General features: G+C 41.2%; 2 protein-coding genes across 2 annotated transcripts in view; one reads left to right on the top strand and one right to left on the bottom strand.

Moving 5' to 3' along the window:
* LOC104838333 (dynein heavy chain 5, axonemal-like) overlaps window positions 1-9,469 on the top strand; it is a 170,630-nt gene extending 161,161 nt beyond the window's left edge. The window contains exons 75-77 of the mRNA XM_010578013.1: window positions 2,105-2,313; window positions 7,213-7,434; window positions 8,738-9,469. Coding sequence (XP_010576315.1) covers window positions 2,105-2,313; window positions 7,213-7,434; window positions 8,738-8,956 — 650 coding nt within the window. The 3' untranslated portion in view covers window positions 8,957-9,469. The remainder of the gene's footprint in view (window positions 1-2,104; window positions 2,314-7,212; window positions 7,435-8,737) is intronic.
* A 3,061-nt stretch (window positions 9,470-12,530) lies between these two features.
* MURC (muscle-related coiled-coil protein) lies at window positions 12,531-26,811 on the bottom strand. The gene is made up of 2 exons (XM_010577990.1): window positions 26,395-26,811; window positions 12,531-13,600 (listed from the first exon to the last, which is right to left on the bottom strand). Exons 1-2 carry the CDS (start codon window positions 26,803-26,805, stop codon window positions 12,932-12,934), a joined length of 1,080 nt encoding a protein of 359 aa, XP_010576292.1. The 5' UTR covers window positions 26,806-26,811; the 3' UTR covers window positions 12,531-12,931.
* Between the last annotated feature and the right edge of the window lie 497 nt (window positions 26,812-27,308).

Genomic DNA, 27,308 nt, shown 5'->3' on the forward strand with positions numbered 1-27,308 from the left:
TCGGGAAGACCATGGTGAGGCAGGCTGTCCCCCTGCAGCCAACGGAGGTCCACAGTGGAGCAGATCTCCACCTGCAGCCCGGGGAGGACCCCACACCGGAGCAGGTGGGTTCCCGAAGGAGGCTGTGACCCCATGGAAAGCCCACGCTGGAGCAGGCTCCTGGCAGGACCTGCGGATCTGTGGAGAGAGGAGCCCATGCTGGAGCAGGTTTTCTGGCAGAACTTGTGACCCCGCAGGGGACCCACGCTGGAGCAGTCTGTGCCTGAAGGACTGCAGCCCAGGGTAGGGACCCACGCTGGAGCAGTTTGTGAAGAACTGCAGCCTGTGGGAAGGATCCACATTTGAGAAGTTCGTGGAAGACTGCTTCCCATGGGAGGGACCCCACGGTGGAGCAGGGGACGAGTGAGGAGTCCTCCCCCTGAGGAGGAAGGAGTGGCAGAGACAACGTGTGATGAACTGACCCCAACCCCCATTCCCCGTCCCCCTGCGCTGCTGCGGGGGAGGAGGGAGAGTAAATTGGGAGTGGTGTTGAGCTGGGAAGGAGGGAAGGTGTTCTAAGGTTTGTTTTTTATTTCTCGTTATCCTACTCTGATTTGATTGGTAATAAATTAAATTAATTTTTCCCCAAGTCGAGTCTGTTTTGCCCATGACAGTAATTGGTTAGGTGATCTCTCCCTGTCCTTACCTCAACCCACGCGCCTTTCATTACATTTTCTCTCCCCTGGCCAGCTGTGGAGGGGGAGTGATAGAGGGGCTTTGGTGGACAACTGGCATCCAGCCAAGGTCAAACCACCACAGCGGGATAGGCACTATTTTTTAATATTTACAGTTTTGTAAAAGTTCATGGTTATCTCATAGCATTTGTTGCACAAAAAGAGGTGTGTATAAATGAGAGCAGGTCATTATCTGCTAGAAGAAAATGAAGCCTATTTGCCATTAATATATAGCAGAAAGTACCAGATTTGCCCACACTGTTATACAAGTGTTCAGGGTAGCCACTGCATTCATCTAAATTAAAAGCTGGTGTTTGGCTTCTGGATGTTTTTCTCCTTCCCCTGAACTGGGGACCTGCCAACCTCAATGGAAGGAAGGGATTTGAAATGCTTACTATTACTGGCCATGTTTCCATACGGATACATTTGGATGGGCCACTGCAGCTTTTGTTTGCAGTCACCAAGACCTCTTCTCTTTCCTTTACATATTCTGTGGTGGAAGCCACCTAATTCTCTTTGGTATCTCATGTAATCCCTGTGGCAATTACAGCAGTCGTGAGTATGATGATGTATTGAACAATGGTATTACACAAACATTTAATTGGAATGGGGGCTAACAGACCAGTTTCTATAATTTAAAATATTTAAACTGGAATAGAAAAGACATCCTGAGGCATGGCCATGTGCCAGCTCTTAGTACTATTGAGAGTACAAGCCGATAAGATGTAGGAACTTCTGGCACATGGAATGGTGAGTGTCACTGAAAAATCATTGTCTTAGTAAATGGCAATATTTTAATGGAGGCAATAGTACTATGCATGGAATATGTGAGCATGCACTGCCACTGCCAGAAAAATATATAAAAAAATCTTGCCTTTAGGTTTATTCTACGTACTGCTTTCCCACTGGGAATCTTGATAATAGAAATGTACAAAGTTATCATTAATAACAGTAAATTTCATGAATAATCACTGTCAGTACATGCTTAGGATATGGATGAGTTACACAGTACATCTCTATCATTGATCATGTATGTGGGATCCATTAAAATATATAAACAAAATTGAAATGATTAATCACATTCCAAACACAGTGTGAATATAATGAATATAAATACTATGTGTGAGGGAGAAGGAGTTGTTTAAAAAAAAAATCTTTATTTCTGATCAAAATAACCAAGGAAATATAATTTATCTTGTCACCTTTAACTTTGAATCAAGTCTTGTAAGTTTGAGCAAATTAACCACAAACTGATAAGACTTTAGTGCAACAGGTGTGCAATTAAGGCACAATAAAAGAAGGTTTATTAGCCTCAGAATGTCATTTGAAAGTTTTAATTGCCTTTACAATCTAGGGGAAAGTTCATTCTGAATGTTTTACTTATCTTCCAGGAACTATAATTATGTCAGAAGAATTGCAAGATGCTTTAGATAATATGTATGATGCTAGAATTCCAAAACTATGGTTTAGGATTTCCTGGGAGTCGGCTACTATAGGATTTTGGTTTACTGAGCTTCTTGAAAGAAACCAGCAGTTCAGCAGTTGGCTGCAGGATGGCCGACCAAATCAGTTCTGGATGACAGGATTCTTTAATCCACAGGTAAGACTGCTAGATTGATCTTTCTAACCCCCATGTAACAGTTGAATTAGACCTTGAGAGAACTTCAAGCTGACTCAATTGTGACTATACAAAGTGTAATCTAAATTCAATTTTTAGCATAAATGTAGGATAAATTAACTTTAACATCTATGGAAGAAATTTTTGCTAGACCAAAAGAACGTTACTGAAATAATGGAATGCATCTTCTGGTTGCTTTGACTGTAGTGTGGAAATTGGGTAAATACATCTTTTCACATTTCAATATTATCCTCCTTTTTTCCCCTCCTCTGTTACAGTAATCTGTTTTTCTTTCATTGTATGAAAATCCCTTTGAGTACAAAGCAAGGTAAGTTTCAAAACTTGACATAGGAAGAAGAGATTTGGACTTGGCTCTCAATCCTTGCAAATCAGTTCCTTGAAATAGAAGGGTTGTTATTTATACCACCCCAGAATTGTGCCAGACTTGTTCTGCAGAGACATATAAAAAAAATACAGCCTCTCGCCTGCACCATCTAAAATAAAAACCTGGCACAAAATGAAACACAAAAAAGGGAACAGCTGAGAACAGAGTTAAAAGAAGTATACATACCTAGATGATGTGTAGTTTCTTTGCACAGCTATCCACATTCATTAAAGCTTTTTATGATTCACAGATGTTTGTGGGAAGTAGGAGTTGTGGAAGTGAGTCATTGTGAGAGTATCCAGCCAACAGGTTTCTGTGAAGCCTTAGCAAAAAGCTATTTTAAAGATCTATTTTAATCTCAGTACTTGTTAGCAATGCAAAAGCTAGCTGAAACAGCTGCCTAGAATAGAGAAAGCAACAGTGGCAAATATTCTCTAGGACTACTGCTGGGAAATATCCATCTATCATCTATGCTGTCTGTGTCAGCTGTCTGCTGATACCACTTTATAGCATGGAAGCGTGCTCACAGAATCCCTGAGCAAAGGGTTCCCTAGCAAAGGTATGAGGGAGAGGAGTAGGAGTTTTAATAAAATGATTATGCTTCCATACTTGGTTTGTTAGCAACACATTGATAGTGGCACTCTAAAATATTCCTAAGGAACTTTTGCAATGATAGGGCTGGATGAAACCCTAATAGGCTTTCGGTTTTGTTGGTGTTTGCTTTTGCACTACAGATGAGCAACAGCCGATACAGATTTTGCACTGGTCATTTTAGCTGGCTTTTTTGTGCTTTTGGGTTGTTTCAGTTCTGAAATTTTGCCAGCCCAAATTGGGCATCCTACATTTTTTTGGATCCATGCATCTGGATTTCTCAAAAAAGCTGCCAAATAATCAGAGTAAAAATGTCCCCAAACAAGTTGTGATTTAATAGACCATAGTAAGTGAGAAAGCCTCCAGAAATACAAAAATTAAACACTTCATAACACATAGTTCTGAAAGTCCCTAAATACATAGTGTGCAGAGAAAAAAATCTGATAATGAGTTGTGCTTGCCTGATTTAAAAATTTATTTGTGCTGACAATCATAAGCTTAAGAATGAGATGGTTATTGTTATAGCCTCCATTTTCTGTAACCCAGGCTGTGGGATTGGCTCATTCTACAAGAAATTCACCTGAGCAAAGACTCCTTTTCTATTTAATTAACTACTATTTTGTTAATAGTCATATTGCTGTGTTTAAAATCAGTATTTCATATGTTAAGAAAACTCATTTTCATCTTCTCAAGCAAGTTGAGGTGATGAAGTATTAATGCTGCAGTTCTAATGGCTTGTTTGTAATACCTGAGAAATTGTCAGAAGAATCCTTTCATTTGTGAGATGAAATGCAGCTCCTAAGTAATTTGTAATTTGCATACTTGCATGGATCTCACTGTTTGCTTTATGGTCAATGGATAAATGCCATGGATAAAACAAGACAGTAAAGTAGATTTGTAGCACTGGGAGAATGAGACATTCTGGCAATAAAAAATAATACAGGACCTGACTCTGCCTTCTCTTGGACTGTTTATACACTAGGATAAATTCAGCAATTTCACAGAAGTTAATCTTTATTCGTAGTGATACAAATGAGAGCAGGCTCAGGCTTCTGTGTAAAAGAAACCCGATTCCCTGTGTGTGTCTGCATTGGGCCAAGGTAACTGTGGTAAAGAAAACAAGAAGTAACATGAATTTTCTTCCCTCCTGGAAGTTAATCTGATGTTACTGGATTTTTTCCTCACAAAACTTGACACTATGCATATGTCATTTCTGCCTCCCAATTTTCATATTGTGGCTGATACTGTTTTATTGTTTCCCTGTTTGCATCTCTGCATCCAGTTGCTGTCACTTGTCCTATTTATGGATTTTAAGTCCTGTGAGGCAGAACTGTCTTTCTGATTGTATAGTACTTAGTATAATGAACCCTCAGCCTATTTCTAAGACCCTTAGATGCCAAAGCAATGTGAATACCAGTAAGAACATGAAGTACAATGCCTCCATTCCTCAGTGCCCACTTAATTCTAGTAAACCTGCCATAATTTGCTTGCTGTAGAAATTGCAAAATAAGTGACAAACAAGGAAGTTCCTAAGCAAGGTAAAGGAGAGAATATTATTGTGAAAGCAGTAGACTTAACTGACTTCCATATTTCTTGTCATAGCTTCCATGGACACCCTCACTAGAAGGTTCAGAGTTAGTTTGCATGGGTTCTTAGAAGGCAAAGGGAAAAGCTTTAGGAGACTTCAGTGAGAAGGTCAGGAGAAAGCAGGTGAAGAAAGAATTAATCTTCCCCATTTCTGAAATCTCAGCATGCTCTGCCCATCCCCCCCAAACCTCCCAACCCACCCCAACAGCCAAACACCTGCACAAACAAACAAAACAAGGCAAAGATTGCCAGAAATCAGAACAAATGTCATGGCAAGTGGTCCATTATGTCCCTGACAGAGGGTTTTGGGGGGAGGCAAGCCCTCAGCCATACAGTGGCACCTCAAGCCACTTGGTTCTTTCTTGCTGTTTATTGTGCTATTCACCTCCTCTGCGATACCCAGCTGGGCCTCCAACTCACAGCTGTAGTCTTTAAACACTGTCTAGGATTCATTCAAATAAGCAGATAAGTGTTACAAGTCCCACTGCAGACAGCATATAGGTCCCGCCGTCTCTGTAAGAATAGTCTGCAGTCTAAATCTTATCCCTGAAGACAACTCACAGCTCCGAGCTCACTTTATTCTAGTGTTTCCACAGTGCCTTTGAACTGATTCCCTTAATACAGTCATTGCTCTGTGCTGTCCTCTTCAGGCTCTTCTTTCTTTAATATTTCAGTTTATCTGGGATCCAGTAGCCCTCTGGGGCCTTCTGGCAGTGAACACTTCATGTATTTTAAACTATTGGTACTAGCATGTTTCTACAAATTAAAATTCCACAAATTAAGTACAAGGATTTTGCTTTCATTTAATGGCATCTCTGATAGAAGAACTTGGCCTTTAATCCTGTCTCCCTTAGCTATATGCTAGAGTTCTCAACTACTTCAAACGCAATTACAATTATCTGTGCTATCACAAAACCTCTTTAATGCACTTGTCCTGAGGTCTCTGGAATTATATTAATGAGAAGCAACCAATGTCAATTAACCAAAACATCTGAGTTCATGGATGTTATCTCATGTTCTCATAACTTGAAGGGTATTGCGTAGCTACAAAGTGCTTAGCACATGCAACAAGCACTCCAGTCCCAGCAGCCAAAGACTGGCCTGTGCATTCAGTAGACCACTGTGCTAATGTTTCTGCATCTGACTTCTTTCCTTTCATTTGGCCCTAACAGTAGCTCAGCAGAGCATCCTGCACTGTGAATATTGAAGAAAAAGAAAAAGCTCATTCAATTCCCTCATTGCTCCTGATTTCTTCCTAGCTGTGCTGTTGGCTCTCTAATACCCACCTTTCTGTGCTCCCCATGTGGCTCTGTTTTCTCCCATCTCTCTCTCCAGATACCGTCTTTCTCTGCTCTGAAATCTGCCCTGAAACTTCTTCCTCCTTACTTGTCCTTCTCAGTAAGTCCCTCTTGCTCTTGCATCTTCAATTTTTGTGTTTTATTCATTCATATCATGGCTATGCAAATGGGTTTCCATAGGGTAAAATAAGGTGTACGTCCAGAGCATGTCCACTGGAAGTGCAAAGCAATCTCTACCCTCCTGTCTCTTAGGGCTAAGGTATTTCCCGTGTACTGCAGTGTGTGTGCACGTGGACAGTTACATGAGAGAAGCTAACCAGCATCTTCAGCTTGTCTTGTGATAGCTTGTAACTGTATCATGAGATTGGAGCTCTTTAGAACAGAGAGTGAGTTTCACTCTGCACTGCTGAAGAGCTGTGAGTTTATCTTGCTGGTGTCTACAATAGTACGTTATTGTAGTATATTAAGGCTTTGCACTGAGCAAAGTAACAGAGGCATTTCACTATTTAATTACGTTATTCCAATTTGTACTTCCTTTGTATTCTGTAAAATGCTTCATGATTTGTTGACTGAAAAGCAATTTTACAACATTGGTATAAGAAAAGGCAAGTAATATAGCACATGAAATACCAGTGTTATTTGTGGCTTAGCAATTACCTGTGTTTGGAACCTCACAAAACACATTAATCTGGCAGCCTTGTAAACCTCTCTCCATCTGGCTGGTTGTAAAGTGGGCATGTGAGGTGAGGTGAGTTATACGTGCAGCTTCCAATATGTTAAATAAGCCAATTTGGTGACTTCTTAGCACCAACAATGCACACCAAGTATATAAGAATGCATGATACTGGGAAAATATAGGAAAGCATTGGATTTGCACAACTGAATCAGTTTTGTATGCAGATAAAATTCTGTGGGATGAGGTTTTATACTGCTGATGTCACTATTATATAGGAAAAAACAGATTGAAATGGGTAAGTTCAAGTATTTTAAAACACTCTATGTCATATTCAATCTCCTTAGGGATTCCTAACTGCTATGAGGCAAGAGACAACTCGCATGAATGTAGCAAAAGGGTGGGCACTCGACAGTGTTGTTTTACACAATGAAGTGACCAAGATGATGAAAGAAGATGTGGTTGGCCCTCCTCCTGCTGACATTGGTGGGGTTTACATATATGGCCTTTTCCTCGAAGGGGCAGGTTGGGACCGCAGAAACAGTAAGCTGGTTGAGTCGTCACCAAAGGTAAGGACCAAGTGAGCATGACTGACTGTGGCATAATATGGTGTGCTCAGAGAACACCAGAAAGTATTTTGAGTGCCTGCAGCAGTGGTTTCACAACAGGTTTTAAGAGGGTAAAACACTAGCAGGGCTGGGAAGGGGACTGAGTGTTTACCCACCAGAACCGAACAAAAAGACTTCTGTCAGAAAATTAAGTTAGGATGTGCTGCACTAGACCAGATGCCAGTCCCCTTGGCTTCAGGGGCCCTAGAAGCATAGTGATGTTTGAATAAAACAGTGCAACCCATAGTCAGCCTTTTTTTGACTGACCAAGTGGGACCCTATCACAACTTCCAAAGCCCAGGACTGGGTTTGATGACAGCTGCTGTGGAGGTCAGTGTTTGGATGACTAGAAGTCCCTGGCATTTGTTTTTGAATAGGAGGAAGAGTATTAGTTCTAAGCGTATGCTCAGTTATCCATGCATGGACTTACAGTTTACTGATGTGACTAAGCAGATTTAAAACCTAGCTATGGAGTAGTGATTAGATGCTGTGGTCACTGCCAGGGAAAGCTGCCATTGTCCGCACTGGTAAACTTTTTCCAAACCAGTGATAACTGTCCCGGAATTGGAGTTGAGGTAATCCCTCTCCGCAAGTAAAACACTTCTGTGTCTGGCTGAGATCAAACTTTTCCAATCCAAACCTTGCCAGCTGTAGCTTCTGGTGACAGCTGTTGCCTGGTTTGTCAAAAGACACCTTGAAACATGGAGTTTACTCAAGTGCTCTGGAATGTTCAGCAAGCCTCCATGTTGCTTTTGTGTTTGCATCTTTTTTTCCCCCTTGCCAATGAATACTTCATATTGCTGGAAGACCTGAGGGGATCTAGTCTGGATAAACATTCAAGGCTTCCTAAATGCAGCTTGGCCTTTATAGCTCCAGGTCTGCCATTAAGGGAACAGTAGGTGGAGAAAGAATGGGGAACGCTAGCCAAAAGGGCAAAGGATGGGAAAAAAGACAACGGTCTGTCTCCCTCCTAGAACCACGCTGTCATTTTTGCATCTATTTCCATGGTGTGCAGTTTTCCAGGTTTCTACTGCTTTCTTTTCATTCCAGGCTTCTTGACGTCTGTTGGCCCTGAGCTGCCACTGTCTTAAAGTTAGGGTCAATGTAGCGGTGAGCGTAGGACTTGTGTTCTCGTGTGTACCTCTGCTGAGGTGCTGGTGCTTTTGCTGAAGGCCATCACTGAATCTAGTTCCAGCATTTGGAGTTTAGATGCTCTATTCTGCTTCTCTAACGCTGAGCCCCATGTCTCTTTTAACATTCTCAGGTGCTGTTCACAAGTCTTCCTGTAGTCCACGTGTATGCTGTTAGCACAACAGCACTACATGACCCAAAGAAGCAACAAGGAAGTCTGTACTCCTGCCCTGTCTACAAAAAGCCTCGGAGAACAGATCTGACGTACATTTTCTCTTTGTATCTGAAAACAGTGCAGAATCCCGATCATTGGACTTTACGGGGGGTTGCACTGCTCTGCAATTCAAAATAAGGACAAACAGCTATAAAGAAAGAAGCACCTAGGAAAATTAATCTGCAGCTGGTAGGACTGCTGTTATTATTGACGAAGTGGTGGCTACATTCTCACAGGGGTATTGGAATTAACAAGTGACATATAGAGATTGTGTTCATTACACATAGATCAGTTTACTCTGTTCACAGCAAAAATGCTAAATGTATTTAACCTGGGAATATCAGAGGGAAAACAGTTGCAGGTGTAAAATTTGGCAACTGTTACAAAGCAAGTGAGTATATAATCAACTAGCTTGCTCATAATGGAAACACTAGGAAAAAAGTGCTTATGACAATGACAGTGACAATGCTCTAACATTTATGGTGGTTCTTTTGTAGATGTTATCTTCTCTTCTTAATACAAGACTTCTTCATAATATGGTATAAATCTTTTAAAATTCAACTTTGTAGTTAAAAACCTATTGTCCATAGCATTATTAAAGCTGTAATGACAAGTGAATTAAATGTATGGTAAAACTTTATGTTTCTCTGCATGTATTCCAATGCACAGTTCCTTTGATTTTGCACTTGTAAACTTACTGGGTGGTTTTACAAATGGTTGCTACCATTTCCTTCAATAGTCAGTTGTTTATGCTAACGATCATAGAAACTGTACAAACAGGCAAGTTTATCTTTGCACAAGTAGTGGTCTTTGCAGATATTAACTCATTTGTAAACCTATATCCCGTTATAAGGAAGATGTGCACCCCCCCATTATTAGCGAGAAAAACATTTTGAAACTCTTCTCAGAGTAAACACATCTGAGCACCAGTTTGGCTTAATTAGTATTTGCTCCATTGGCATTAGTGCCTGAATCCTGCAAACTCAAACCTCTTAACTGGATTTTATTCTGTGTTTGGATCAGTTTAGGTTAAAAAAAAAAAAAAAAGTAGAAGACACACAGGCCATTTCTGGGAGTAGATTCACCTGAAATGGTTGAAGTCATTTTTGTTTATTACTACCATTGCTGTCTACCCTGTAACTGAAGGGTGATTGCTACTTCTTTTTTAATAGACAGACAACTATTGGCAGAAAACGTGTTTGGCTTTTTTCACTAGCACAAATTCAAAGCAAAAGAAATTGCTGTTAGATGTTATGAAAGAACACTTGCAGTGTTTCGTTAATCGCTTTTTTTCTCCTTGTAAACACTTTCAATTTTTGTATAAACACTTCAATTTCTTTTCCGCTAGTGTCTAAGAAAGTAGTTCATCCTCTCTCATAACCAGTTTTACTCTGCAGTTAGCAATTGCTGGCCTCTTTCCGTGAGGAAGTTTGATATTCACACTCCCACTCACAACTAAGCAGAAAGTGCCAGATTTCTTCTTGGAAAACAGAGCAGATGGGGACAGGGTCCCTTTCTCCCACTGAGCCGGGAGCAGCACTTGTTGCACATGCAGTGCCGGTGAGATTACCTTACCAAGTGAAACCACCTGTTCAAGAAATATACACCGAGCCTCCCTGCAGTACGGCCGTACATCAACAGATTTCATTGAGAATTTTGTTTCTGAGAAGGGTGAAGGACTGGGCTTCAAGATCATTGTTCCTGGAAATTATGAAAAAGGTAATGGGGACTTCAAGCAGCGAAAGGCTGTGCTGTTGTACAGAATTTGAGGTTGTAAACCATAGTGTTCTCCCCATCCCCTACCTGTATGAGGGGATACGGAGTAAATTAACTTTGATCTCTTGGTACATGTAAAATTCAAGTCAGTAACATTGATAATAACTTACTTAAAATGAAGAGCACACCCGAAGAACTCACTACTTGCTATGAAAACAAATCATCCTCTGAACAATTGAAGTTAGAAGTAAACATTAAAAAATACATATTTGATAGAGGTTATATGTGGTGCTACATGATAAGCTCCATGGAAACTGCATCACTTCCTTTCTTTGTCAAGTAAAATGAGAAAATTAAATGCTATATAAAGAAAATCTCTAGGCAATTATGTTCTAGCACTTAGTGTTCTGCTGTATAAAAATGCAAAGAAATAGCTTCTTTGAACTTTGACATTTTCATTTCAGTAACTAAGCCCTGTTTGTCAGTTTAGGAAAACGTCAAATCTTGCAGAACAGAATGCAGGCCGTATTACAGAAGAACCAGACAAGTCATAGCGCATTTCCCTGAAGATAGTTACAGTTTTATACGAAAATGGAAGAAGAACATACAGTCGTCTGGTTCCAGAAAGACTTCCTATAACCAGTGAAAAAACAACCAACCAAACCCTCTGATCTATCCTATAAGCAAAACCTTCTTTTCTCTTTGCATGTAATTATAGTATAGCAGAGGTGTACAATTTACTGTTGAAAGACGTGTCTTCCTCCCCCTCTCTCCCTCCTTTGCCCTATCCTGCCCTTCCATTCAGTGGAGTTGCTGCTTCCAATCTGACAACATTAATTTGATTTGAAATGTCACTGACATAGTATAACATTGACCTTCCCCAACCAGTGTTCCCTAGTTACTATTGCTAAAGCTGTTTCACTTCAAACGTGATGTACACCAGGCTAAATGAAAGAACCAGCAGGCAGAATATTTGAAATCAAACTAATTATATTTAAATTATAGGTTAACAATTAGCTAGGAGTCCTCAAACAATGTATATAGATAACCAAGTTATGCTCTGCTGTTAAAATGAATCTGAGATATTAAATACAATCATACAGCTTTTGTCAATATTGTACAAGTTTCACACAGATAGTAATGGCTAACATTGCTTTAGATAAGTGCTTTGAAGGCAACTCTGTTTAAGAATGAAGAGAGCAATATAGTCCTGCACGCCATGTCAGCATAGCGGCCGTGTTTACAAACATATCTGATATCAGGGCACTGGCTCCTGTAACAGCATTCCATACTCCAAAGGGTGTCTGTCTCATAATCCCTGAGGCTGTGGCTGGTCGATAATGATGATGATAGGAAACAAAAAATTGGGTTATGGATTGGCCCTGTACTTCAGTGGCTTTGTAGAATAGATTTTAATTGCAGTGAAGCTCAGAAAAAGCACAGAGAATGGAAAACAAAACAATTCCCTTGTCTGGTCAGTTATGTTCATGAGCCCTATGATCCTCAGGATAGAGTAACAATTCTTTAAAAGATCTCGAGGAAATTTCAGTTACAATATTCTGATTTTTTTCTCTACTTATACAGAATGCATGCATTAATATTATCCCTCTTTTACTGCTTCATACCCTCGTCTTTCTCACAATTGCCTTTCCATAACATGAATACAATACCTCATTCTCCTTTCCTCCTACTATTCCATATTTAATGTGTCTTCTGCTTTTTTATTCTTACTCCATAAGTGCAGAAAATGCATTGCTTACATACATCAAACCTTCCTCTTCCAGAACTCTGGAAATAATTTTTAGTCGTTTCAGGACCTTCTCTTTTCCACTGAGAAGAAACGCAATTTACTCAAGAACCTAGCATTCCTGCCACATTTTGTCACACCCTGGATAAAGCAAGATTTTCTTCCTTCTGCTGTTTCAGTGAGGGCCCTTAAAGGAAAAGATTTGTATTGCTGAATGGACATTTTTCATAGTTCTTCCTCTTGCTAATATGAAGTAATAGCTTTGTTATTGTTTTCTGATTAGAGGAGTTGGTATAAGATAATGGAAAATGTTTTTATACTGTTGTATGTACAACTGAAGAGAGTGATTAGGCTGTAAAGTGACTGCTAAATCAATCTTGCAAATACATCAGATTTCCATTTCCCTTTGACATGTGAGTTCCATTTGGGTTAATGATGGCTATCGGCACGCTGCAGGACAGAGGGGGAGCCCCTTTGTTCAGTTTGCATGGCTTGGCTTTTGTCAGGAAGACAACACTACAGACACCCACGTAAATGATAGAACACCAAGACATGTTTTGTGATATAACACAAGTTCACACGTTTTTCTAAAGCTGAGTGAATTCATAGTGTGTTATGTCTTGTTCAGTAAGGATAGTATGGTGTGTTTGCTAATTGATTCCATATGCCGATTGCTTTAAGTCTAGCAGAGGGACATCATCACCTCCTCCTCCTTCTTTCCCTTGCTGCTTAAGAACAACTTCTGGGATCGTCACTCCTTTTTCAGTTGACGGGGAAGCACCTTTTGTTGCACTATTCTTGTCTTTCTTTACCTTAGTGATCACTTCTGTGTAAGAGATTTCTTCAGTGAAGGGCTCTGCTGCTGCGAGCTCAGAGGCGATGTGCACGCCGGCTTCCTGGATCCCTTCCTGACCTTCGGCTCCTGTTCGTTCTTTATTTTTTTTATGGATCTTGAACGTCTCCTTCGTTGGGGCAGCTTGTGAAATGGTTTTCTTGATCCTTATCCCAGATTGTTTCAGTCTCTCTCCTGACTGCCTGATCCTCTCTCTCCTCTCAGGGGTTACTATTCTGGTTCGAAGCCTGTTCACCTTCTTGCCAAAATTTTGTCTCGTCTTTTGGATATTTTCCCTTGAAAATGCCTTTTTGATATCATCTATGCGCCTCATGCCTGATTTCTTGAACTGGGTTGCTTTGCTTTCTTCGATATAATATTCTTCATCAGAAGACAGATCATCAGGTGGGAAGAAATCATCCTCTAGAGTTTCACCTGCTGTCCTCTCTTTGATAACAGAGAGAGATGAAGGACACTCGGTTTCCTCCTGTGAATGAAAGCACAGAGTCATCTTCCAGCATGTGTGTTTTAAAGGGATGGCGATTCATGCATTTTGTTTTTTGGCTTGTAGTTAATGAATGCTAACTGACATACAATATTGTAACAAAGTAAGGTAGGCTTGTACCATCGTATGTGATCTATACAGAATACAAACGGCAGAAGAAACCTTTGCCAAGTTCTGTAAAGACATTATGCCTGTTTAAAGTTTTCTTTTCAGTGTGGTTCTACTTGAAACTAGTGAATGCCATGGTCCTATGTGTACTGGCCTCTAGTTTTCAGGGCAGGTTTGTCTAGTTCTCTTTTTTTTTTTTTTTTGAAGCTTATCTGCTTCACCGAGATTGGACCTGGATCCATTATTCCTCACCAATAAAAGTAGACATCCTATAGACAAAAGAGGTTCTTGTGCTTGTGTCAGCTGTACGCTCTCCAAATGAGTGCCTCAATGGTATCGGTAGCTTCTGTCCTTTACTGTCAACAAGACAATTGTACATTTTTGACTAACTGGAACTTAGCGAACAATTCTGTTGCTGCCCAGAAGGGGATGAACCCCAACATATTAACTTACATGCTCTGCCTCCACAAGGGGATAAAGTCAGTAAAGGAATGAGATGTTATTCAGTAAATCCAGTTCCACACAATTCACTCAGCACCTGCACCATTGCTGAGGTGAACTTGACTTGTTCCATCTGGAAACACATGAATGACCCTGAGGAAGCACCTCTGTCTGCTGTGGTGAGTTTGGTGGCCTGTATGAGCATGCAGTGTTACATATTTATATGATACATATGATACGTATTAGCTGTGTGCTTGGAAGTGGTGACTATCCTAGATATCTTAGCACTAGGAATTTATGCAGCCTCTCCAAAGAAAGACTGCTAGAGACTCAAAGCTCAAAGACACAGAAGATTTCCAAAAGTTGTCCACAGTAAACAAATAATTTACCAAGAATCATTTAGCGGTTAAGGACATGCAAAAAAAAAAAAATTAGGAAAAAAGCTTGTGGTAATGGAAGGATTTATCAGAACAGGGAGAATCTCCTGAGAGAATCGATCTGAAGACTGCTGTCTGCACGGACATTACAAATTTGTGGCTCAGTGTCAGTGAGTCACTTCTATCTAGAAGTACTAGTGTATGCAGAGTAGAAAACTCATAACTTGTAGGAGGTGTACGAGATGGACAATGCCAGCCCCTTCTTCCCTACTAGTTGTTTATGTGCATGTGCATGTTCTCTTCTCCCTGGAGGAGCAGCCTTTTGGGGTGCAGACAGGTACAACAGCTATATAAAACTTCTCTAAGCTGTTTGCCATTAGTACTAACTACTTCAGCTGATTTCTGAGGCATGACAGTTTCTGGGCCCTACCCTTAGTATTATTATCTTAATGCAGAAAATAGGAGAGATATTAGAAGTTGTGAACCCATGAAGAATGGGTCAGGCTTACTGAATAATTTGCTGTGAACTGATTTCCGGCCAAGAAGACGTCTGTCATTTTTCTCAGTGACTCATTAGGAGCAAGTCATGTTTAATGTTATTTTACAGAGTACTAGCAATACATAAAATAAAATACATCATCATGCCTTGGCTCCATTAAAAACTCTCTGGTACATAGTTGTTAATACTTAGAAAAAATAGGGATAAATTATGTTGCATTGATTACAGCAGAATGTTATTCAACTCATCTGTCAAAATCAGCAGGAACAAAACTACAATGCTTTGCTAATGATCATCTTCATTAACATGTGCAAATTAACATTAATTATATAAAGACTTCTATATATAAACATAATCCCTTCTTTTCTGAAAATGAACTAAAACACAGCTGGATAATAATTCCTCAAAGTTTGTAAATTATAGCCCACTCCTTCAGCTGAAATGGTAACAAAAATGTTTCCAGAATGACTATTCTGAAATTTCAGTACATGCAGAAATGAATACAATATGGTGAATAGGGTATGCTGTTCGTATGAAGCTTACTTTTTAAAAAGAGAGAAGGCAGAGAGACTATTTTCTCCGCAATATTTAAGCTGTCTTCCTTTGGAAGAAGAACAAATTTTTCTGTACTTTTTGTCAATTGTTTGCCAGATTTTTATTGTATTTAGCTTTATAGTCTATTAGCTAAAGAAGAGAGCGCTTTAACTTTCATACATATGTGTTAGAATTAAGACTTATGAACAACAACATGTGAGGTGAAGGCATTGTAGACGAGACACAGAAACTAGAGCTGCAGGTCCTGAGGAACATTCTTCATCCTGCTACAGACTCTGAGAATGATCTTTGCCAAACCTTGGATTTTCTCCTTTTCCTTGGTTTCTGCACACATCTTGCAGAATCAAATGTAGCAAGGCGAAAAATCAGTGTGAGTTTCTATCTCCTCTTAAAATTTCTGTCTGGAAGATGTTACCAAAATGGAAAGTATTAATGAAACTGGCTAGGATGTTAGGGAGGTTTCATAATAAAAATGCAGGGATTTAGGCTCAGTAGGAGAGCTTTCTCATCTGCTTCCTTTCTCTGTCCTGCCCCTGCCCATTTCTTCCTATCACTAGGTATCAATGGGGTAGAGAGAAGAGAGGAGCTCATCCTTCCTAAAGCAGGAACTATAAGTTTTAGTGCCAGGTGGGAAATAGAAGGAGTCAAAGCATATAGCTACCAGCTCATTTATAGATTCACTAAAAGCAAAGACCAAACACCTACTGATTTCAGTTGCACAGGACAGAGCCCTACACCGGGTGACAACTTTCTTCTTGGCTGGAAAGTGGATGGGACTGGAAATAGCAGGACTGGACAGCCCAATCTTGGGGGAGGGTGAGAAGGAGTTGAGCGATCAATGATGCTACTTGAAAGCTTTTAGTTAAAAACCTACTTAAGCATTTTGCTAGGAAGGACTCGTTATCTGCCACCACCACCTCATGGCAGGTAAGGGACGATCTTTAAGCTAAGTTTGTAAGTGGTCAAATAAAATGAGGACAGGAGATGATGTCACAGGAAAAGGTGATATCAAACAGCCAGGTATTTTTAACCTGATTTCTCGAGGAAAGAGGAGTGCAGTCATATGGTCTGTCTGGTGGTTAATACAAAGGACGTGCACTCTGCTTGCCCTGCCTACCGGCAAAAACTGAAGACGTGCGCACGCCAGAACCAGAAACCAAGAAACAAATCTGTGGAAGCTGATCATTCCCCTTCCCTTTCATCAGTCCTCCTAGATGGAGCACCTGGAGAGGGTGCACCCTGCAGTGGGTGCTCACACTGGTCCTGGTACGCCTGTTGGCCATAATCTCCTGAAAAGTTAATCCACCACTCAACGCGCTGAAAATAGACCTGGACCTTTCAAAACAAAACAGTTTTTTTCTTTCTGCTCCAAGAAAAAAAGTTGGGAAATCAGTCATGTAAGTGGTTGATTTGAAAGTCCTCTTGTTTTTGTACAAAAAGCGTAGCATATATGGTTACATTATGCAGCTCCCACCCTCTCACCCTTACATAGCCTCTCCACTAACACATAAACATTTGGGCATTTTCCAGCAATTTGAGAATGGAGCTGAGCTCAAACACGACGAAATAAGCTCTCTGCTGAGGAGCCGGCTGTGTTGCAAGTTGTTCTGTCTGTCCTCCCAGCTGATGTCTGTCCTGAGCAAACACGCCATGGCTCAGGTACCTTGCTTGTAGATCTGGACCCGATGTTTTTGGCAGGTGACTGGTGGGAGGGGAGCCGAGAAGAAGGGTTGTGTGTTATGAATGGGTGTAGGAGGGGAGAAGGGAGAAATGGGTCAGATTAGACGGTGCGTTGTTGAAACTGGAAATATTTTGGAAAAATGCCTGCGTGTGGAAGGAAATGAGGTCTGGAAGGAGAAAGGCTTCAGGTTCTGTGGTAGCAGAGGAAGGACTGAAGGCGTTGTTTGCAATGGTAAGGGGAAAGCCTGGAGACCTTTGCAGCCAGGCAGGGAGAGAAATAGGCCACAAAGCTGTAGGGTTAGTTAGATCCACTGCTTAAGAAACAACTTTAACAAACAAAACTTAAAGAGTGGCTGGTGATGTCCCTGGCACAGTGAGTTTACTAAGAAAGCATTTAAAACCTGAACTTTGGCTTTTCATCATTTTTGAGTATTTAACTCCTCAAATATGCATAGCCAAAGAAGTCTGAGTTTTTAAGGGCCTGGCTGAATACAAAGAAAACACATGAGTAAACCTCAGCTTTGATGAAGAAAGCCAGCCCAGACTGTGTTTGAACGGATGGCTCTGGGGACAGTGAATATTGAAACCCAGATGTTTCTAACACTGGGCTCCCAAGAAAATCTGACTCCGTCATTGTCATTTTCTCCCTCTGCTCCCATTTGAATTTAATTCACAATTAGAAAATTTTTGAAGGGATGTATTCTGTGTCCTTCACACGGGCCTCAAGGAAGGGATCACAGCAGTAGCATTTTTCTCCCACAGGATATAACGAGGCATTTATGAAGGAAGGCTAATGCACCTGTTCCTTGAACTACGCAAAGCACAAGGTGCAGACTCTTTTTCACCTCACAGAAACCTTAAAAACAATAGGTAAATAATCTTAAATGTGGCAATGCCCCTAATCAACGTTATGAGACTCTTGAGCTGGTGATGCTCAGATAATTGAAAACTGGGGGGAAAAGAGACTGTCTCAAAACGTGCCTATTTGATAACCCTGCCTGCACAGTCAGGCTTTTCTCATCTCTGGGCAGGGAAAGGAGGGAGATGGCAGAGCAAATTGTTTAGTGATGTCTCAGGTATTTTGCTGCAGTGGTGTCCTGGCAAAGATCAGGTCAGCTCTAATAGCATCTTTCACTCTTACTGCTGAACTACGGAGCAGATAAGGCAAGGGGGCTCCTGGAAGAAGAATGTCATGCCTTCAGCGAGGTCAGTGAGGCTGGGCAAAAGAAAAAAGGCTATTAAAAAAATTTGCTCACAAACGTGTTAGCTAAATGTCCACCCTTTATCTTTGTAAGCACAGATGGGATCCATAATTAATAGCAGCAGTAGTATTGTTTTCATTAAGAAAAGGTGTGTTGCTAATTTAGAGTTCACTGGATTCGCTAGAGGAAGCAGTGACATAGTGTCACTGTACAACAATACTTAGGCTTTAAGTACATGAGACTTCTAATGATAATTTCAGTAATAATTTTATTATAGTGCCATTTAAAAATAAAAAATAATGGGATATGAGGACATTTTAATGGATGTGGCCAGCTCAAGAGCTTCACTCCCCTTGTCCTTTCATGTTTTTTGGCACACGTATTCTGGGTTTGTATTTCAAAGCCCAGACTGGGCTTCTAGAGTCAACAAGGAGAAAAAAAGATAATACATTGTCTTATGAGTAAATATATGCTAGAAACGCTATAAACCAGTTTTGCGTTCTCTTTTCAAATAGCTTCAAAGTGTAACTCTAACAAGCTTTAATAAAGGCAACTGTTATCAGCTCTCCACTATTATCTAATTTCAATTAAAACTTTAGCAGAACAAAACTTTTTAAAACGTGAAAAACAATAGCAGAGAAAAACAGAATGACCAAATAAATAATTATATATATATATAAAAAATCATATCTATAAAAAAATTATATTATAGATATCTGTAAAATCGAGACTCAAAACACTCCTAAAGAAACTGCTCACAGCGTGTGTAGGGAGGAGAGACAGATGAAACTCCGTAACATGGAGTCATTGTGTTGCACAGGGAAAAGGTCACGGCAAATGATCTTTCAGCCTTGGGATGTGTGACAGGGAAGGTGCAGGTGATGATTAACATAAGCACAGATGGGACTGGTGATCACCTGACAATTCTGAAGCAGAACACGAAGCAGCAAAATGGTCGAAGGCCACCCAGCACTTGGTCTGGCGCTGCTGCCGTGTCTATGACAACTAGTGATGCAAATGACTGGCAGCGTATGGGCAGGAAACACAATGTTTAAAAAAATCCTAGAAATTTGCATGTTAAATGAATGATTTGTTATTCAGACTGGCAGCCGAGGTAAATCACTAAAACATCTCCTTGAAATTGCTCTCTAAATAAATACGAAACTGCTGATGAATAACCAATTACAAATCAGTCAGTACTTTTACCTATATTCTAACAGTTAAGAGTGAAGCTTTATAAATCTCAAGCGATCCCTTCATTTTTTCTGCAAATATACCATTTCAAAATCTCTGCCATCAGGCCAAAAAGCTGCTCAGATGAGGGAGAAATAGGATTATTTTAAAAGGGCACCTAAGGGATTTTATCAAGTAAAGCAGATAGAGAATAAACACTTCAGCACGTCAGACTTCATGGCCAAGTGCCATGGCTTGTGTTTAGAATTATTTTTACATAACGAAAAAGCAGCCTGGCCAGAACAGTCAATCCCCCTCATTTCTCTTTTGTGAAGCCTAATGCACATCCCTTTTCTTTAAATTCTGACAGAAATTCATTAATTTAATGAGGAGCATACAATGACTATAAAGAAACCCAGCTCATTCTCTCATTATCTGACTGCAGCAAGCTACAGACAACGAGCAAGCGGTACCCAGTTATACCACATCGCTCGGAGAAACCCTTGGCTCTAGGCCACCACATGCTGCATAAAAAGGACTACTGCAGCTCCGGGGGAAAATTAAAGCTTCACAGTCACTTTGCTTTGCTATTGTTTTATGGAGCTAGCCTAGGGAATAGCTCTGCAGGTCAGTCCGCAGGTTTGCAAAGTGGTGAAATTTCTCACTTCCAATTCATCTGTAGATACCAACCCCTTGTCAGTGGAGGAGAAAGAGCTATCACAAGGTGTGATAAGACAAAAAAATATGTTTGGTAATGTTTTGTTTCATTCATTCATCACAAGGTGACTGCTCTTGCAGGCTAGCTAGGACAGGGAAGTGCTCTCAGGTACCAGTGAAGCCCAGGCAGCCATCAGGAGCCGCTGAGCTCGTCTGCCCAAGCAACCACACCTCCGTATGAACTCGCTTCTGGACACCCTTTCAACTACATGGACAGAACAGGTACTTATAAAGTAGAAACCGTATCCAGAAGTAGATGTCTACACCAGGTTGGGTCAATCAGGCTCCATACATTTCTCCCTGCTCGCTCGAAGGGAGCCACACACGGGCCAAATGCACAAACGTCTGCGTTACTGATGTCTAATGCCTGGCAAGACGAATCCCAGCTCCTGTTGATAAGTGACTCCAGGCAGCTTCTGGGACCGGGACCATGGGCGAGAGGCACGGCTTAGGAGGCTCATGGTGTAGCTATGTTCTTCTGCTGGCTTGCAGGCCAGCCGCGAGCAAAGCCCCAAACAACCGCATCCAGTGCAAATGTAAATTAAGATGGGTTGTTTCCACCACTCAATGTTATTAGGGGGAGAAAAAATCAATGGCAGCTCTGAGAAGGTGACAGCCTGTCCCCTGTAAAGATCATCACAAAGGAACAGGTCTGGGGACTGCAGTTACACTGGATCAGATGGTGTAGAGCCAAGTTTATAATCTGCTGTGAACACAGTCCTGTGAAATACGCAACCTATTTCATTTTACGAACACAGAAATGGCCCAACAGCTGCTATTTTAATTTATTTTTAATTTCCCTTTCTCCTCCTCCCTTGTGAACGTGTCACTAGAAATACAGTTTTTCTTTAGCTGGTTGACGGCGGTTGATTTTTTCCTAAAAATCACGGGTAATTTATGATCTTCTTGGCTGCCTGCAGTACTTCAGCGCCGGCTCTGCCACTCCGCCAGCAGTTGGCTGCACAGCACGGGGCCAGCTCAGCGCTTTGAACTGAAGGACTGGGCTTGACACCGCAAACAAAGGACTCTTGCTACACTTCCCGACACAACCGTTGGGTTTCTTTTATTCTCTGTAATCTCAGAGAAGGCAATTACCTGTCCCAGCTGTAAAAATATTTATAAGGTTTATACCACCAGACTCCAGCAAAGGCCTTGTGTCGTTGGGCTGCTGAGGCCTCTGCGCTTGAGGCCAGTGCTCTGCTGTCACAGATAGTCAACCTACACCGTCTTTTTTTCCATTAAGTTTTCAGACTCCACTTTAATAGCAATTTAAGTTTTCTTCTCTCCCCATGGGTTCTAGGAGAAGGCTTTGTCTGGACCCTCATGTCTCCAGGACTAAGAATCCATTTCTGGTTTCTGACCTGAGATGACTCACGGTCGGTTTACACCCATTTCATCTTTTTGCTGATGTTCTTTACTGGACTCCTCATCCGTGCCCCAATGCATGTATAAATGACAGCCACAACCTCTCTTAGCCTCTTCTCTTGCTGGACTAAACCAAGCTAGGACCTCCTGGTCTCCTCTTGTGTACCAGGGCTTCCCATTCCTCTGCTCAGCCTGGTAGCTGTTTTCCAAACCTGTTCAGTTTGAACACAACTTACTTCAAACAGGGGTGATCAGAGCTGTACGTGGTAGTCCACACAGGCTCTGAAGTGTTTTGGGCAAGAGCACTGGGTGTCTGCATCATTTCTGGAAATATCTTGCCTGAAGCCTTTCATGCCCACATTTAACTTTTTTTAAGAGCCACATCATCAAGTGGGCTCTCAGTCATCTTGTAAGCAATTAACACACCATTTTCTGTCCTTCCCAAACCATGGGGCCTCAGAAGACAAATTAACAACAGGGGCTCCTGCTAAAAGTACAGGAATTGCACTGTGTACACTTCAATTAGCATTACTCCAGCTTAAAGATAATTTGGTTTCTTCTCTATTATTTCTTTCTCTGGACTGACAGCTCCTCATTTTGAGCATATTTTATTAGTATCTACACCTTTCCTATGCCAAGACCTTTAATGAAAATATTACACAGTTGACAAAGACGATCTTAGAAGCAAACACTTTTAGAAGCCCATCACAAGCCTCACTTCCCATTTCAACGCAACCCACTGCCATCTGTTGTTTTTCTGGATTATCTGTTATGAGGTAAGATATCAGGTACATAAATATGAGAAAGGATAAGACCTCTCATGTTTCTGTGAAACAGAAAAATGATCAAATATGAGTTACCTAGTACAATCTGCTCTTGGTGAGCCATTTAAATCCATGGTGCTAACGATTCTGTTCTGCAGACCTGCTTCTAAGCCTGCCATTCTTATGCCCAAATGGTATCAGATGAATGGCAATGTTTCAGATTGTTTCGTCTTTTTCTAAATAGAAGTGTTATGTTTGCTGCCTTTCACGTCACGGTTACTCTCACAGGTTTTTCTCAGAATAGCTGTAATTAAAACTCTGTGCCGATGGACGGCAAGTTTGTGAGCCTGGTCTTTTAGTGTCCTCATCTCTAGAGCTCGTGACACCCTGACTTTTACTGCCACTTCAGATGGAAGTGCTTCCACTTCAGGTTTTCAGATTATTACCCCCATGTCAATCTCACCATTTTTACTGTCCAAGCCATTATGCTGCAGAAGGACAGTGGGCAGGAAAAGCCACTTATATTTTAATTTATTTATGCATAATATGAGCAGCATATGCAAGGCTGCTTCTGCTAGCCTCTCCCCGAGTGCCTGGTGGAGCAATCGCAGGGCAGACAAATTGGTTGCAACATGGCTGTGTAGGCCAGTCAAGCCATAACCTTACTTGGTTTCTGACATGTCCACTGATTTTAAATGTCGTACAGCAGTGAGTGAAACAAATACATGCGTCCCTTCATAGGAAGTTGTTACTCGTTTAAGGAGCTAATGTAAAGTAATAATAGAAAAGAGACCAGTAACTGTAACATGGACTTTCTGGTGCCTGTATGCTCACATTCAAAGAGGGGCTTGTGGAACATGCAGAAAAGCAAATGAAACAAGTTCTTTTAGGATTTAAAAAAGAAAAAAACCCCTTTAATTTTTGAATAATTTAGCCAGAATGAGTTAAATTGTTAGATGCTCTTTAACTGCAGAGAAATGAGAGCTCTCACAGCTGGTTATTCAGACTAACCTGAACAGAAGTGAACAGTGACCTGCACAACCTATAATGTAGTTTGCCTTCCCTACTATACCCTTAGGGCATGCAGCACTCCAGGGTCAAAGACCTCACTAGAAACTCTGAAGTAACCTGGCATTTTTAATCATGCAATCAGTCTGGGGAGGAGAGCTGCCTGCTACCAAATCTCTTCCTCAACCGCATGGCCTTTTAAAAATGAATGCTCTCAATTTCCCTAATCGTTATGCTCATGGATGATCACTTTGTCTCTTTTTAAAGGGAGGCTATTGCCTACTCTTTTCATCATGGCTGAGGTCGCTTGGGACAATCTCCTCCAGCCAATGATCCTTTTCAACCTGCCTACTCCTTCTATCAATGATAAGATCAAAGCTATCCACTTGAAAGAAAATCTTTAGGATTTAATTGGTGTTTCCCTTTTCCTCATATGCCGATGTTCTGGCAAAAGTTAAAACTAAAACCCACGTGCACTCACCCATGTAGGCGTTCAATGCCGGCTACACACAGGTCATTGGCTCCAACACAATGCCCCAAATGGTTCATCAGAAAAAAATCTCACTACAGATGAGCTGTCACTCACAACCACCGAGTAAACAAGTTGGTTATACCCATTTGTAAAATAGAGTGAAGGGAGTATGCTGATTCTTTATTAACAGACTCCCACTCATCGTAGCCAAGCTTCAGTCATTCAGGTCTTGGCACTCCAGCAGTATGCCTACACTGGTGTAAATCAACAGTGTGAAAATCACTGCACTTGTGTGAAAGAGACTTTCATAAGTGTACCTGTGCCTTAAAGCTTCAGTGCACTCTTGACTACTTAGTGTGTTCCAGTTTTTGTGGAGCAATGCAGTTCTCCTCCTCCAGAAAAGTGTTAAATGTCAGATCCCAGAGGGGTAAGCATATCTGCTCCTCCTCCATGCAAGAGGGAAAAAGTTCTTCAATCCACCTTACAGAAGGGATGGAAGTTAAAAAGGAAGCCATTCATATTCTTGCTGGCAGTTCTCAACTACCATAAGAAGAGGAAGCTAGAAAGACAGCAATCAAAAATGCTGTTTCCCTTCCTGAAAAGTACCACCTAAGAATTAAACATACAAAACAGGGTGCACGTCATTCTTGTCCAGGAAAACCAGAAGAGAGCTCAGAAACTCCTACTGAGGGTGATTCTTAGAGAAAGTACTCATCGTGAGAGACACCTTTTGTATGAAATATCTGAAAATAGCAACAGCTGTTCTTTATAGCTGTATGTAAATCCATATTCACCATATTTTACTACATTTTTAAATAAGCCACAGCTCATGTCCTGTTAGGAGAAAAATTTACATTATGTAATGAATACTGTTTTAAGAACAAATATTTTCAGAGCCTTGATTCTGCTGTAATCATTATGGTAAATGCCCATCAATGAAATGGCATTATGCCATTAACCAGGGGTGTCAGAGATAGTTATTACTTTTAGCTGGGAAATGATTTACAAGGAAAAAATGAAAGTGCCTGTTTTCTATTCCATCATGACGGTGCAGCTTGCAGTAATTGTAATAATAGGCCAAATTGTGCCCATGCTTTCTCCTGAATATGCATAGCAAGTCATTCAGTCAGAAAACCTGGGAGGCACAATTTGGCTGCATATGGTACTAAGATAACATTAAAGAGGTAACATTTCTTACCTGCAGCTTTTACTCTTTTTTTTTTTTTTTTAAGATTTTTTTTTCCCAGTAGTAGAAAATGAAGTAGTTAAGAAAGCTAGATTATGCAGAGGAATTTGTCAGCTGTATACAGTGGTGAATATACTCAGTGAAACACACGGCTCCATTCATTGCAGCTACTGTTATTTATGTACAAACAGATGCAAACCAGGGTGTAAGGCTGGGCGATGCGGGCGCATTGTGTTACTCGTGAGGGCTGGTATTTTCAAGAACGCCTAATGATGAATACGACTCATCTGAAAGAAGCTTTGGGGACTCGCTGGTATGAAGGAGAAACTATGCTTCTGGCAAAAGATTAAACACTCTTATTTTCTATTGACTTGGGGAGCTGGCAAGTTTCAGCAAATCGCAGGATCAGGCCATTAAACAAATGGGTTTCACAGCACTCGCTAGCAACTCACAGAACCCATGAGCTGCCTGCACTGTCTATTTGTATGAATGTAGGCAAGACCATGCCATTTCATGAAATTTCTGTTCAAACACAATAATCTGTAAGAACAACGAACATCCTACAATGAGGTCAATGAACGAAAATGTATGATTTGCTTGTCCAATATGATTGGAAGCACACTGCTGGGTTAAACCGTTTCCAAAGTAGAGCATGAAAGGTACTATTTGCTGTCATGAAGAGTTTGTGGGTCTGAGCTTTAGTTTGTGCATATACTACTACTGACTGAGACGATGAAAAAAGCCCCAGTTTGTCAGCAGTACTACAGCCTGGGTAATGCTGCAAGTTTAAGCAACCATATGTTTTGAAATTAGTGTTAGAAGAGAGTCTGTTTTCCAAGGAGCCTGCAAACACTTTCGCTATTTGGACTTCTACTTAATACGATGAAAAAAATAACAGGGATGAATGTCAGGCATGGTTTGTATGATAAGATTTACAGGGCCTGCCTCATGTTACCTTTCGGAGAGGCAACAAATAGTCCTTGCTGATCTGCAGTTAATCTTACACGACTGGCTCAGGAACCTACCAACACTAATAATAGACCGCGTGTGCTGCCGTCAGTAGGTTCATGCTGAAAAGCATTGAGGAGCACAACTCAATGTTAAAGAAAGCATAAAATAACTCTCACGTTGGATAGACTGCACCTTTTGGTTCATTAACCGATGCCTCCCAGCAGCTACCAAGGAGATGGCACAATGACAGAGCTACAAGAAATTAGGCTTGTGGTTACCTGATAGATTACGACCCGGAATTTGTTTTTCTTCAGCATCTCCTCTTGTTTGGCTTCCACCTTCTGCACGCTGGTGCTCTGCCTCTCCACACGTGCCCGTACCTCCTTCACGGTGGAGCTGACTTTGCGGGTTTTCTCCAGTAACTTGTTCACCGTGTAGCCTGTGTTGCCATGAGCCTGGGCAAGCTTTAAAATGTCAATCTGTATAGTCTTGATGGCATTTTCCATCTCCCTGTGCCTCTCCTCTATCCTTTTCTGGCTCGCCTGCACGCTGTCCACAATGTTGGCCACTTTGTCCAGGACCGTCACAATCGTGTAAGCTGCATCTTGCTCTTCTTCCTCCTCGGTGACGCTGGAGAGACGATTTTGGTGGGTTTTGTCAGCCTCGGGGGTGATTTCGCGGCGATCCATTTTGCCTGCCTTCAGCCGGGTCGGCCGGAGGCGAAGTTTCGGTGATCCTGCCAGAACGATTCTGGCGCTGCTGCAGGGAGCCAGGGCGACAGCTGGCTCCGGCGATGCTCAAAGTAGGGCGTGAAACGCCACTCCTGGAGCTTGGTCAAATACTTCTGACTACAAAATATCCACACATGATTGTTCGGATACTTTCAGCAACATGAAACCCCTAAAATTAGGAAGCAATGTCTGGAAAGGAACGTTACGTTTGAAGGGTCACGCTTCTGTACTGGTGAAGTTATTAGCGTTAATCCAGGAAAGTTAAGTAACTTACTAATTAAGCAGGAAAGCAAACTTGCATATTTTTAACGATCTACTTTTGTTTTCATGTTACTGGTATGCTTTCCTCCGAGGGAATTCAAAGAGTGGTCAGGAAAATTAACACGGTTGTTTTTTCCAGCAAAACAACTTCAGGTCTTCAGCTTGCTGCAATTACCACATGGGATAACAAATAAACACAC

This window comes from Haliaeetus leucocephalus, unplaced genomic scaffold (genome assembly GCF_000737465.1).
Source record: "Haliaeetus leucocephalus isolate CR32 unplaced genomic scaffold, Haliaeetus_leucocephalus-4.0 Scaffold587, whole genome shotgun sequence".
NCBI lineage: Eukaryota > Metazoa > Chordata > Aves > Accipitriformes > Accipitridae > Haliaeetus > Haliaeetus leucocephalus.